The sequence below is a fragment of the Hippoglossus stenolepis genome, chromosome 22 (assembly GCF_022539355.2).
Source record: "Hippoglossus stenolepis isolate QCI-W04-F060 chromosome 22, HSTE1.2, whole genome shotgun sequence".
NCBI classification, from domain to species: domain Eukaryota; kingdom Metazoa; phylum Chordata; class Actinopteri; order Pleuronectiformes; family Pleuronectidae; genus Hippoglossus; species Hippoglossus stenolepis.
This window is the reverse complement of record NC_061504.1, coordinates 6,270,051-6,283,059: the sequence shown is the minus strand read 5'-3', so window position 1 is coordinate 6,283,059 and position 13,009 is coordinate 6,270,051. Positions and strand designations below refer to the sequence as shown.

Genomic DNA, 13,009 nt, shown 5'->3' with positions numbered 1-13,009 from the left:
CATTTTATTGTGCTCACCTAGCAGTGTGGCCTACGCACTTAATGTGTGTGGTGCTTATGTGCAACTTTATAATTTGACCTGCACACATTTCTATTTATTTGTTTAAATGCTAGAAACATGCAGAACAGGAACACAACATGTTTTGTCTTTATTCATTGTGGTAATTGTGGATTCATGTGGTGAAACTCACATTCGAGTTTTAGATCATTAGACTGCTGTTCTTACGAAACAAAAGTCGGTGACTATCATAGAAGAGTTGTCCCACATAAATAATAGTAATAATAAATAATGAATACGTTTGAGTTGTTGACTATCAGTGGAAACTAAAAAAAGAATAAAACTTCCACAAAATCATTTCTGTATCAGGTGCAGTCTTTCATTTTCTCTCTTGGTCTTTCTCTTTCCATACCTCACTGTTCCTCCCAGGCTTTGACTCCTCTGTGTGAGGATGACAACCAGTCCATGGAGATCATCCTGAGACTCCAGAAGAACCTGGACATCCTCATCCAGTCCATGACCAGGGTGTCCAGTCGCTCGGAGATGCTCGGAGCTATTCACCAGGTGGGGCGTGGTGGACAACTACCACAAATCAATGCAACTGCCATGTCTTCTGACTAGGATGATTTTGATTCTGCTAATTCACTGGCGTCTCGTGTGTGTGTGTGTGGGTGTCAGGAGAGTCGTATTGGAAAGGCCGTGGAGGTGATGATCCAGCACGTGGAGAACCTGAGGAGGATGTACACGAAGGAGCACGCCGAGCTGCTGGAACTGAGAGAGACGCTCATGCAGAACGAGAGGTCGTTCGGATCACAAACTGAAAGAGGTTGGAAGTGTTGTACACACACAAACACACACATATATGTAAATACATTATACCACATGTTTTTAAACTTGTGTTACAATCAATTTCTAGTAGTTTGAGTTGATATTCAATATCTTAAATTTGTTGATTCTTGTACTAAATACCAAGTAGTCTTCAGGTCTTAAAATGGATTGTTACCTGAATTACTAAAGGTGGAGCCTCCACATTTGCATTGGACTGATTTAGCATTAGAATAAATCCACCAGACTAAACCTGTATCACTTAACTCTACTGTATAGATGTCTTTCATATACAGTGTGTGTGTAGATATGTGATGAACACACAAACACACACACATGTACATACTAAGCAGCCAGTGTGTTGCTCTCTCCAGACGATTTCCGTGGCAGGGGTAAGACAACATCACAGTACTACAAGGTGAGCTCTGCATGATCTCATTTTACTTTCATTACTTATTATTTATGTTGACTCCATGTGTAAATTGTGTGGCGTGTGTGTGTTTTTCTTCCCATGGATCCCCTCACAGCCATCAACCCGCCGGGTCAGCATAGCAGCGATCCCTCGCACTGGTGGAGGCAACATGCACTTTGACATGGTGAGGATGAAACTCTACTTTAATATCGCACATTTATTGACTGACGGGCTTTTCTCGTTTCCACTTGACTGTAGGTTTCATAATTCTGATGTTTTACCTACATTTACATAATGTCATGCATGGACACATGAAAGATTGTTAGATTGTAGTGAAACCACAAATTTGAAGTCTCAAAGCGGAAATCCTGAATGTGTGAACTTTAGTATTGGGCTAGTTGCTGTAGTAGAGAATTATGAATCCAGAGTTGAGTATGATGAAATATCCATGTAGGTCAGAAATGTTCCTCATCGTGTTTTACCGTTTTTTGTTTTCACGACTCAAACTGTCTGATTTCTGAACACAGTCCAAAACACAAGACGGTTCAGAGGCTGAAACAGAGAGACTGACCAGGAGATCCCCGTGGTAGGTGTTAGTTCTTGTCTTCATGTTACATTTGCTGTAACATTGTTATATTTCATGTCTGCGTGTTTATGGAGAACCACAAGGGGCTCACAAATAGTAATGAGGCATTTAATCAATTTATACATTGTTTATTTAAAGATAATACATTGATCTGTTAGTAATGTCAACATTACAACGTATTTAATTGTTTTTAATGAGGAATCATCAAAATTTCTAAATAGTTTAAATAAAAAACAAAACAGTTAATAAGTACATAATTTAAAAATACATCAATGAATTCATAAACTAATGTAATTTAATGGATTCACACATTGAATTAAGAAGAGATATTTTTTTAACAGCGATCTAAAATGGAAATGTGCTTTCCAATTTGCATTTTTGTTACCGCGCTGCTTTTCCTATTAGCTTTTTGATTAGTTTAGTCATTTAACTTCTCATTTCAGACTGACCTTTTACTGTAAACTTTCTGGGTTAGGGTTTATCGATGTCTCATTTATGATTAATAGTTTGTATTTATCTATTTATTAATTAACGTATACATTCGCAAACTATTTTATTGTTTGCATTTTTGCTGTATAAATGTTAGATAATTAAATGCTTTATTACCATTTCTGTGACATGTGACACCCCGTGACACTCCATATATGTGAAGGGGATTGAGGTTAGAGGAAGAGGACTGTTTAAAGTGTGGCCAGCTGTTGGCTGTGGTGGTTTGAGTCAAGCCACAGAGGTTTGCTGCACTGTGACATGAGGGTGGTTGTTGTTGTGCACCTATGTGATAACGGTGGTTTCCAGGAACGTGGCAGGGAAGAGCACGGCGCGTCCCCCACTAAAGCGCTTTGTTAGCTCTGCGGCCTGGGTTGACACTGAAGAGCCCGCTCTCATGATGAAGGGGTAAGAAATGCTTAGGAGGAGGAGGAGGAGGACGCCACGCTCGCTGTGTCGCACAGTCACGTTCACGGCGGACACAGATGCATAAAGACGGCAGCGTTATGGAGTCACGTCATGACTGTACTTATGATGGTGGAGTATACTGGGGCCATTGCAGTAGATGTTACAGGGAATCCTTTTTTTCATCAAAGTTAAAATACAAACTTTTCAAATCGACCTTGAAACCAACTTCAGTCTTTCCTAAAGAAAGATGGCCCCACACAGAAAATTCAAAGTGACTGTGTGGATATCGGCAGTAAATAATGTGGGAGCAAACTCAAAAAACTGCAGTGTTGTCCTTTGAATCAAAGAAAAATCAAACCACAGGGCAGCCATCTTTATTGCATCCGGTCCATCTTTGCATGGTGAAGTGCTTGTCAAAAGCTTACGTCCGTTTTTTACTTTCCCATATGTCATGGCACCATATGCTTTCAAATGTTTGGACTGTGAAAGTAGATTTTGTCCTGTTTGATGAGCTAAGCTACATGTGAAGCTTGGATTATATGAATTAAACACTTTTAAAGTTCTCCAAATATCTGAAAGGTCGTGAACTTGCTTTGTGAGTTCATGATATAATATTGGAGCATGTATTTAGCATGTGTTGTGTATGTTGCATGAAATAATTTGAAAGATAATTTTATCAGGAGCTTTAAAAAACGTTGTGTACAGTAGGTGCATTTAAAGCAACACTAGATTCAAGCACTATGCAACTTACATTAGTTTGGTGGTACACTGACTTGGATTTGTCCACGATGGACGAAATGACAGCTCCCCAAAAGTTAAGCCAGAGCATCTTGATCGCCTCCTGGTGGCTGGCTGCAGTAAAGGTCATAAACCCTGTCTCTTCTATTTTGGTGGATGGGATGTGGACTAAACTAAAACATACACATCAACCCCCGATACAGAAGCTCCATTCCCGATCACTACTGTGCAGACTGGCTGATATTCGAAGCTTAAATAGTCAAAAGCATGAACAGCAAGTTCAAGAGTAATGCTGAATTGCAAATCGGTAAAAAAGACTTAAGTTACAAAAAAAAAACGTTTATCTCCAATACTCAACGAGGAAAATTAAAATATGAAGAATTCTAAATAAAGTTTGGTGTATTTGTTACAGCTGCAGCTTTTCTGATTCAGGAGGCCGGGTATCATGGGTAATATCCATCATTCAGCTGTGTCTCAGACCAGTGAATGGGACGACACAGTCAGAGCCCCGCTCAACACATTTATAGGATTTGTTGTCAGTCACCTCATGAGGCTACAGAGGGCGCTGTTTCTCAGTAATAGTCACATAGTGTTGCTTTAAATCGGCTGAAATGTCAGTGTCTGCATCTTGTCTTGTTTGTGTTGGCTGCATATTTATGGATTGTGCACATACAGAGTGGGGTTTGGTTATGTATCCATGCTTGTACTTGAATGTGCAACTGTAACAGTGTGTTTGTGTGAACGCCTGACCCACGCGTGCCCACAGGACGGCCTGCGACAACACCGACTGGCAGTCGGAGGACGAGCAGCAGCAGCAGCAGCAGAAGGAGGAGCCTGTGGCAGAGAGGAGGAGGTCCAGCCTCAGTGAGCTGGGCAGCATAATCACCTCCTTCATTCTGCCCCTCAAGACGTTAGTCCAACCAAAATAGCCACAACTAGCCTACTGCAGCACCACTTCCTGCCAGCAAAGACAAGAGGCCTGGTGCATAGTGGAAGAGTTCATCATTTAGCTGAGGTTCCATTAGCTGCACACTCACATTGTCATTTTTGGCATTAGATGAGCCATTGTAGCTGTCCCTGCTCATGCCAACTACTCAATCAAACCTTACACTGATGTGTTTGTATCATATCCTGTAGTTAGAAGTGTGCTGAGCATGTGGAACCTCCTAAGTGATGAAAGTATTTCATTACACAGGTCTGCGCTGGACTAGCTTCTTCTTTGCTCCAGGGCCTCGGCGGCTTTCAATCATGTTTACAGAGCATTTTCACTGTGAGGTTCAGAAATGAATCCTCTCCTTCAGCTGCTAACTGATTCTGGATCAGCGGAAATTATATCAGAAGCTTTGTGATTTCATGCATGGGTCTCATTTTCTGACTTGCACGGTGCAAAGCATCGAATTTTACTGGGCTTTGTCTTCTGTCATTTACTAACATGTCCGTGCACTTTCATTTGAAACGCTGCACTCTGATCATTGTTTTTATTTGTTTGGGGCAACTGAGCATTTTGTGTAAGCGGATCCTGTCTCAATCTGAGCTCTCCTTTCCTTCTCTTTCTCCCTCAACGTGGCTCAGGAGTCAGGATGAGCTGTTTGTCATGCTGTAAGTGTGTGGGACAGAGAACCCAAAGTGGGAAGTGCTTGTGAATTCTGTCTTTTAGAAGGAGAAAACAATAAATGCATGCAAAAGGCCTGTTCTCAGGTAGGCGTGCCAGTCAAAGGCCACCCGCAGCCTCGCACTGACTCATCAGGACTGTGAAGTGTTTTGAAGCAGCACTCCTACTGTTGACATATTCCTGGCCAAAATCATCTGCTGCCTTTTGCCTAACCAGTCATCGCTCATCTGCACCTGCCTGCCTTTACCTGCTCTCCTGACAGCTTTTTCTTTACGCTGATGAACATAATATGAATGGTTTGGGATATTTAACGCTGTTTGAGACGGGTGAAAAGATTCACTGTGTATCCAAAGGCAACCCTAGATTGCACCGAGCAGCAGCTAATTCACTCGCTGACATTCCTTGCTTAAGTTACCATGACTGACTCCCGTCCCTGTGAGTCATTTTTGGTAACTCATTCACTCTCTTGCTTCATCTGATACCATTTCTTTCCATCAATCTCTCGTGGCTCGTTGTCTGTCCATCCTGCGGCAACATCTAATTCTCTTTCCCTGCCCTCTTCCAGTCCGAGCCCTCCCGCCAGCCCAACGTCAACAGACCCAGGAGTGACCCAGTCCCTGTCCCACAGCCTGACCTCCTCCCGGGAAGCCGCGGCAGCAGCTGTAGCCAGAGGTGGCAGGGGGCTCTGGCTTTGGTTGGCCTTATTGCTGGTTCTGGCAGGTATATACTCAATTTGTTCGTCGTAGTTGTTTTTAATCTTATCTTTGATGTGGGTAACTCCAACCTTTCCAACACAGCTATACAGTAATACATACAGCTTGCATGTGTATTGTTGAAAACAAACAGATCATTGCATAGATGTTTTCTTAAGTCAACATCGCCTCTGCTTCGCCCCCCCCCCTGCAGGTCTCCTGGCACTGCTGGCCAGTCTGGTGATGCAGCCAGCTGTAGACGCTGCCCCCGTGGGGACCGGAGACTCCTGGATGACCATCCAGCAGCTGCTGTGGCCCTACACAGGGCTCCGGCACAACGGGCAGCCCCCCGTCTAGCCCCCGAGACCCGGGGTGGATGGTGCTATATCGCCCATTAGCCTCCAGCAGAGATTTGTCTGGGCACTGGTGGGTGGTGATGAAGAAAGGACAGTGCGCCACTCCTGAGCGGAGGCCTCCTGGATATTTATCGGTGCCTGGCGATTTCTAAAACGAGACTCTTTTTATTTTTGACTGCACTGGCTAGCCCTCAGGGGAAAGTTAACCCTGTGGAGGATTTTATACGTCACATCACGTTTGCTAAACTAGTTAGTCTGTGTGTGTGAATGCGTGTGTCGGTGTTTTAAGAGAGGGAGCAGATACACGCGGTGTCTTGAACCGCGAGCTGCTTAATATCTTAAACACATCACGATGCAGTTTTACTATGAGTGCTGCTGGCAACTGTGGACCCAACACTTAAATCCAATCAGGCTTGATCCGTCATTAGAGCTGACGCAACACTGACCAATCACGTCACAGCTTAATCAGAACCTTAGCACTGATGCATTAAGTCACAGAAAGGGCCGCAGTGCAGTTTTCCATTGACAAACATCATGGACGATGGCTCAGATTGTGCCAGTTAGGGTTTTTTTAAGCACATTTGATGCACTTGACAACACATAAGACTGCCAGCCTTTTTAAATTAAGAAATATTTCATTCCTTTCATTTGTTTTCTTTCAAGTCTACAGACACTGGTAATAAAACTTTTAAGTGTTTTTTAAGTGTTTTTGAAATCTATATTTATGAGTTTGTTAGTTCTGAGTGGGGAAATGTGAATATGTTTTATTTTTGTTAAGTTATGATTCTGCATTGTCTTTAACACCAAAGGTTTCTTTTCTCTACGTTCTTGCTGTGGTGGTCACCGTTTTCAACTTCGTACACTTTTGTATGTTCCAAAGAAGATGCGTGAAACTTTGCACAAATAAAGTAGCCAATTCTACAACTGCTTTTCTTTGAGGAGTTTGCATGTTTGTCCCTGTGTGTGGGGGGGGTTTTCTCCGGATACCCCAGCTTCCTCCCGCTGTCCAAACACATGCAGATTGGGATTAGGTTAATTGGAAACTCTGACTTTAGGTGGGAATGTGAAAGTGAATGTTTATCTCTGTATGTTGGCCCTGTGACCCTCAGAGGATAAGCAGTATAGATAATGGATGGATGGAGTTATACAATAGAAGGCATGAATTCAGGTGTGTAACAATTTATGTAATCATTTAAACAAGTTAATCTCACATGTTTAAGAATACATCAGGGGTCTGGTGGCACGCAGCAGGCTCTGCACCGTATCCACGAACAGGTAACTGGACTCTCTGGTCCTGGCAATGCCGTCGGTGCTCATGTCGTCCTGGAGCATGTGGATGAAGGTGGAGTGAAAGTCCCGGCTGGGGTCGTGGTTTGAAGAGAAAGTTTTGCTCCGCTCTTTGATTTCCAGCTTCTGACTCCTCTGAGCGCCCACTAGGTAGAGACACCACGAGTCCATGGGCTGAGTGGCGGGGCCGCGGTGCTCGCGTGCCTGGCAGAGAAGAAGGAAAGGGAAGAAACTGAGAAAAGAGCAGGAATTGAAAGAATGGCTGTTTGGTGTCATCATTTCAGGTTTATCCACTTAACCATGGACAAGAACCTCAGTGTATTCTAGTGAGAAATGTGACCTTTTCCCTCTGTGTGGCACTTCCTCATTCTGAAGAGATTATATATCTTTTCCCTACTTAACTTGTATGTGTGTAAATGTCAAATCTGTTTGTGTTGAGGGCACCCTGGTGGCGTTGCAGTCCGTGTCTCTGAATTAACAGCACCTAATTATTCGTCTGTGTTTGGAACGGACCTGAGCATGTGACTCCATGCGTAAAGGGGGAATCAGGCATTCCACAGGGAGAGGAAAACTGGGCTAAAATGTGAAACTAAATGAGCTGTATCCGTGTGTGAGCAGGAATACCTGCATGACCAGATGCGCGGCTCCACATTTGGCGTTCCACTTGCTCCGTGAGAAGGCGCAGGCAGAAGCGAAGAAGGCCATCTGTTCGTAGGCAGCATGTTCTGTGAGTGGGTCCTGAAGAGGAGAGAGAGTTTTATCAGTTGGTCAGCCCACCACTTTGGTTGATACAGCTACTTTGATAGTGACATTCATGGTCCCCAGAGGATGGATTCTACTTTCTTTAGTGATCCCCTCACTGTGCATCTAGCGCCACCACCAGGTTAACACTTTTAGTGACACAGCTCAACAGTCGGATGGACTGCCATGCCATTTTGTACAGATTCTCACATCCCACTCACAATGAATTATATGTGCTTTGGCAATCTATAGGCTCTCGCTCAGGTTCTTTTATTCTGCCAACAGGAAGAAGATGCAAACCTTTCCAAAGCTGCTGACGTATTTGTCAGTGTGTTCATTCACGAAGATGTTGATCCCCGCGTTGAGCATGGCTCTCTGCAGGTCGGGGCTGCTCATCCACTTTCCTTGGAGGTGAGAGAGGCCTTTGACCTCGGACTTCAAAATACACTGGTCCCCCTGTCATGTAAAGCAACAGAACATGTTGAAATCCATTAGAAGAAATGTTTATGTGCGTACAGAGCTCTCCTGCCTCCTACCTGGATCGTGATGCTTATTTCGATGAGTGGTCCGTTGACAGTGAAAGTAGCGGCATCTTGTCCCAGTGGACTGAGTTCCCAGCTCAGGAAGGGGAGGTTGGCGTAGGTTTCCTGCATCAGCACAAAAGCTTGGAAGGAGTCCATCTTGAAGGAGATCTTCGCCTCTTCCTCCTCGTAAGACACATCAGAGATACCGTCCATCCTCCACTGCTTATCTGGGTGGGAGAACGACTTTCAAATGTATTTCAAACACCTGATGGGTTATGAGGATTGCACAGTGTGTGCTCCTGTCTGTCTTACCCGCAGCATCCCAGCGAGCCACTTGCGGAGTTTCCAAGAATACAACGCGCTCGGGCAACTTCACAGACATTCCGACAGGGGGGCAGGTCAGGGCCTCGTTGTCATCCAAGTTGAACGTCTCTGTGGGGTACGGAAACACCTGCAGCCCCGTGTGCAGCTTCTGTGGACGATGTGGAATGAGAGAAATGGAAACCTGGGGCTCCACAGCAGGGTCTGGTGAAAACAAACACTGAAACTCTTTTCTATTCTATTCACCTGTCTAATTTCCCAGCCATTGACACGATGGGCTTGTGGTGGGAGGCGGAACACATCATAGTAGAAGACCCCACCCAGAGGTGTGTACTCCATCAAGTCCACCGCCTGGACAGGTTCGCTGCTGTCCATTGTGAGCAGCTCTGAGGGAGAGCTAAATTCTCCCTCAACTGAGAGAACGAAAACAGGATCATGCCAAAAATTCGAATTTCAGTGTAAACAACCATCATCAGCATTAAAAGATGTTGGTATCTTAGATGTTGTTGTTAAACCGTGTTAGTCTTTGCATCGTCAAACCTGTCCATCAGTTTGAAATCTTGTGTTTACATGTGGGGCGCAGTGTTAGACTGGGCTTCTTACCACAGAGCGCCTCCATCTGTGTCTGTATCTGACTCCCACTGCCTTCTGCTGACTCGCGACTGCTTTTGCTCGACTCAGGACTGTCTTCACTCTGAGAGATACATGCACAATGCGAATGAAAACATCACATTGAATGTAGAAAAACATCCCTTTCATTCTTCTTTTGTTTTACCTTACTCCCTTCTAACTCTTGGATGGACTGCACCTCCTCGTCTGCTGTTTGCTGTTGTGTCTCATTGTCATCCTTCCCCTCCTCCGTGTCTTTTGTCTCCTCCTGCTCAGGTAGATCAGTGTCTGCTGGGGCCTCGTCAACCACTACTAGAGATCCGGGACTAAACAGAGAAAGAAAAGAAACAGAGTTTAATTATCTTTATTACAGTTAAAGAAAGCCTTTGTAATAATAGAATTGGCAGTGATGTCAGACCTGTGGCTTGGTGTGTGAATTTTGCGGTGAGCCATCCAGGCAAGAGAGGACAGGTGGTCGTAGTGTGTGTGGAGAATCCGTACAGCGATGTCGCTCATAGTCAACTGTTTGGGAAGCTCAAAGCCGAGGCCGACCTCTTCAAAGTTTAATCCTTTAAACCTGCGTGAGCCAGTTTGACATGGAGTGAAAAATACTGGATATTTCAGCTGCAAACCTTAATCATACGTTATCAATATATTTGTCGTATTTTCTGCCTATATACCTTTGATTTCTCTTGAGGTTGGCCCACACGCATAGCGTAGTGTTGTCGCCTTTCACCACAGTCTGCATGTTGCCTGTTTCAGTGTCCGTGTTCTCATTGGCCCTCTGTAACCAAGGAGACAAACAGGGTTTGCAATATTGCTTCGTATCAGGCAAACCATACACATAACAGTAAACCCCTGATGTTTATGAACCACTTCCTTACACTGTAGTTACAAAGTGCTCCACAGTGTGGGAGAACCTGTGCGTTTTATAGTTCTCCTACCTTGAAGATCTCCTCAGTGCTGAGGTGAAGTTTGGAGTGGATTAGCTCCTGCAGACTGATGACGGCCTCCTGGTACTTCTGGCCCTCTTTTGGATCTGTAGCGTCTCTGAGCAGAACTTCCAGCTCCTCGAGCAGCTGTGAGGGCCAAAATGTATTTGCTCTCAGATTTTGTAACCATAGAATTAGAAATATTTAATTTCTAGCACTTGGCTTCACTCCATATTCATATTGTAAACCATACCTGCCCATATACTTGTGTGTGTGTGTGTGTATATATATATATATATATATATATATATATATATATATATATATATATATATATATATATATATATATATATATATATATATGTAGGCTTATGTAAATATACTTCAATTTCAATATCTCCTTATATATAATACACAAATACAGTTAACATCTTTGTGCAATCATCCTTTCACTGCATTTACGGAAGTCAATTTCCATAATATTAACCTCTGTAGTGAAGGTCTATATTATGTACATATTCTCTGTAGTTTTACTCAAATTTATCTTATTGCCTATTTTATACTATTTTATATTTTCAAGTATTCTTTTGTCATTCTGACTATTTACTGCTGTAAAAAGTGAATTCCGTGGCATGTGATCAATAATGTTTGTCTTGTGTTATTGGCATTGCTGCACGATATCTGCTTATTTTCACTACAAGGTACAGTGTGTCCATAAATGTCGACCTTTCTATTTCTGAGAATTGTCCTATAAAGTTATTGCACAACAAATACCGATTAAAAAATAAAATACAAACCTGTAGAGCGACGTTACATTGCTTGAGCACGGGCGTGATGTTGACCTCTGGGTCCTCTCTCCATAAGCTTAAATAGGTGTTGACATCCTGCTGCACTTCTGGGTCAGGGGCACCATCACAACACATGTACCGCTCCCACTGGTCACAAAGAAATACACTGCATGTTATCAGCCTGAGGAAATCTGTTGATATTTTTGTTCTTTTTGTATCCACATGCATGTCTTTGTGAGAGTATGGATCAAAATAAGAATTGTATTGTAATCATTGCTGCTTTGTTTGCAATACATATAAAATACATGCGTCAGATAAGTCTCCCTCCCACTAAATAACTCACACACAGACAGAAACACACACCTTGGCTTTCTCTGCAGCATCAGCTCTCCATTTAGTTACTGCAGAATGATTCTGCTCCAGTAGATGGTGCAATTCATTCAGCTCCAACTCTCTGTACTCTCTGTCCTGTAAACGAAAGACATCCTTGAACACCAGAACAGAAAGTTTGTCCACTCCTGACAACAGCGAACATCTCCTGTGTGTTTCCTTGAGGATTTGTGTATTGTGTAGATTATGTACAGGGGTTGTATTTGTCTTTCAAACATAATTTGCCCTCAGAAGGGAAAAGAATCAGATAATCCACACTCGGCAGTTTGATGTAAATCACAGTAGCTGAACATGACTGACTCTTAATTCTAGCCTTTCCAGCTCCTGGTCCTTTTTCTCTCGGTCCAACCTTTCCTGTTCCTCTCTCTCTGCCTCTAGCTGGGCTTCCTCTGTAAAGCAGAAGCACATCGGGTGGTGACTCAACACATATCCTAAACTTTATTAATCATTATAATAATAAAATAACTGTAAGAAAGTGCTTCATAAGGAAGAAGCAAGAATAAAACTATGGCACATGAGCAGAGAAGATAGAACAATAAAATAGACACAATTGTTTTATTATTATTATTAATGATAATAATAATATAGAGCAATTTTCAATGCAGAGTAAAAAGTGCTTCCCAACAGAAAACAACAGAGATGGTTAAAATAACTTTGCCCCAGTTAGAATTCATAGAGACAGGTCTCTGACAGATGTTTACCTTCTTCTTGCAGCCTCTTCTCCTCCTCCTTCTGCTTTTTCGTCTTCTTTCCCCCCTTGGACTGTTTTGGGGTCTTTTTACGTGCCATTTTGAATGAGTGTTAAACAGGGACAGCTCACTGTTATTTGTTGGAAATAGGTAAATAACTACCTAACCCTTCAAATTAAAGGCACTTCCTGCTAACTGACCTGGTAGCTAACTGTTTATAATAAGAATAATTTATCTTTAGCCTTATATTCTATTCTTGTAACTATTATCTCTAATCAGCATTCAACCCTGGAGTTTAAACAAACCCAAGTTGTAAAACGAGGTTTACCTCCTTTTGGCAGTAGGTGGTGCTATCACCATCGCTACATACAGACTGATAGATCTGTTCAGGTCAAAAACAATCTGGTTTCTCTTCAGATCGTATAAACCATTCACCGTTGCAACATTCGAAGACATCAAAGGAATATATGACCACTGATACGGTGACATTCAAGTAAACTAACAACAAGGAATTCTTTGCTTAATGAATCCTTTGAAGTGATATGATCAGGTTTAATTTGTTGTTAATAAACGCTGAAAAACTCACCATCCCGAAGCCGAAACTGTCCGGGTAA

General features: G+C 42.9%; 2 protein-coding genes across 10 annotated transcripts in view; one reads left to right on the top strand and one right to left on the bottom strand.

Annotated features, from left to right (window-relative positions):
* LOC118101823 (lymphoid-restricted membrane protein) overlaps window positions 1-7,041 on the top strand; it is a 33,424-nt gene extending 26,383 nt beyond the window's left edge. For 2 of the 9 annotated variants that reach the window (XM_035147835.2, XM_035147836.2), the window contains exons 31-39: window positions 427-561; window positions 676-823; window positions 1,197-1,240; window positions 1,350-1,418; window positions 1,762-1,820; window positions 2,616-2,714; window positions 4,219-4,362; window positions 5,630-5,784; window positions 5,971-7,041. In XM_035147835.2, coding sequence (XP_035003726.2) covers window positions 427-561; window positions 676-823; window positions 1,197-1,240; window positions 1,350-1,418; window positions 1,762-1,820; window positions 2,616-2,714; window positions 4,219-4,362; window positions 5,630-5,784; window positions 5,971-6,113 — 996 coding nt within the window. In that variant the 3' untranslated portion in view covers window positions 6,114-7,041. Of the gene's footprint in view, window positions 1-426; window positions 562-675; window positions 824-1,196; window positions 1,241-1,349; window positions 1,419-1,761; window positions 1,821-2,615; window positions 2,715-4,218; window positions 5,785-5,970 lie in introns of those variants that run through there. The other 7 variants (XM_035147838.2, XR_007032350.1, XM_035147840.2 and 4 more) reach the window with 7 other exon arrangements.
* A 234-nt stretch (window positions 7,042-7,275) lies between these two features.
* On the bottom strand, window positions 7,276-12,759 carry dnai7 (dynein axonemal intermediate chain 7). The gene is made up of 15 exons (XM_035148005.2): window positions 12,408-12,759; window positions 12,007-12,095; window positions 11,680-11,784; window positions 11,326-11,463; window positions 10,539-10,673; window positions 10,275-10,378; window positions 10,013-10,171; window positions 9,761-9,920; window positions 9,589-9,679; window positions 9,232-9,398; window positions 8,977-9,136; window positions 8,677-8,891; window positions 8,441-8,596; window positions 8,024-8,137; window positions 7,276-7,603 (listed from the first exon to the last, which is right to left on the bottom strand). Exons 1-15 carry the CDS (start codon window positions 12,493-12,495, stop codon window positions 7,328-7,330), a joined length of 2,157 nt encoding a protein of 718 aa, XP_035003896.2. The 5' UTR covers window positions 12,496-12,759; the 3' UTR covers window positions 7,276-7,327.
* Window positions 12,760-13,009: the final 250 nt, after the last annotated feature.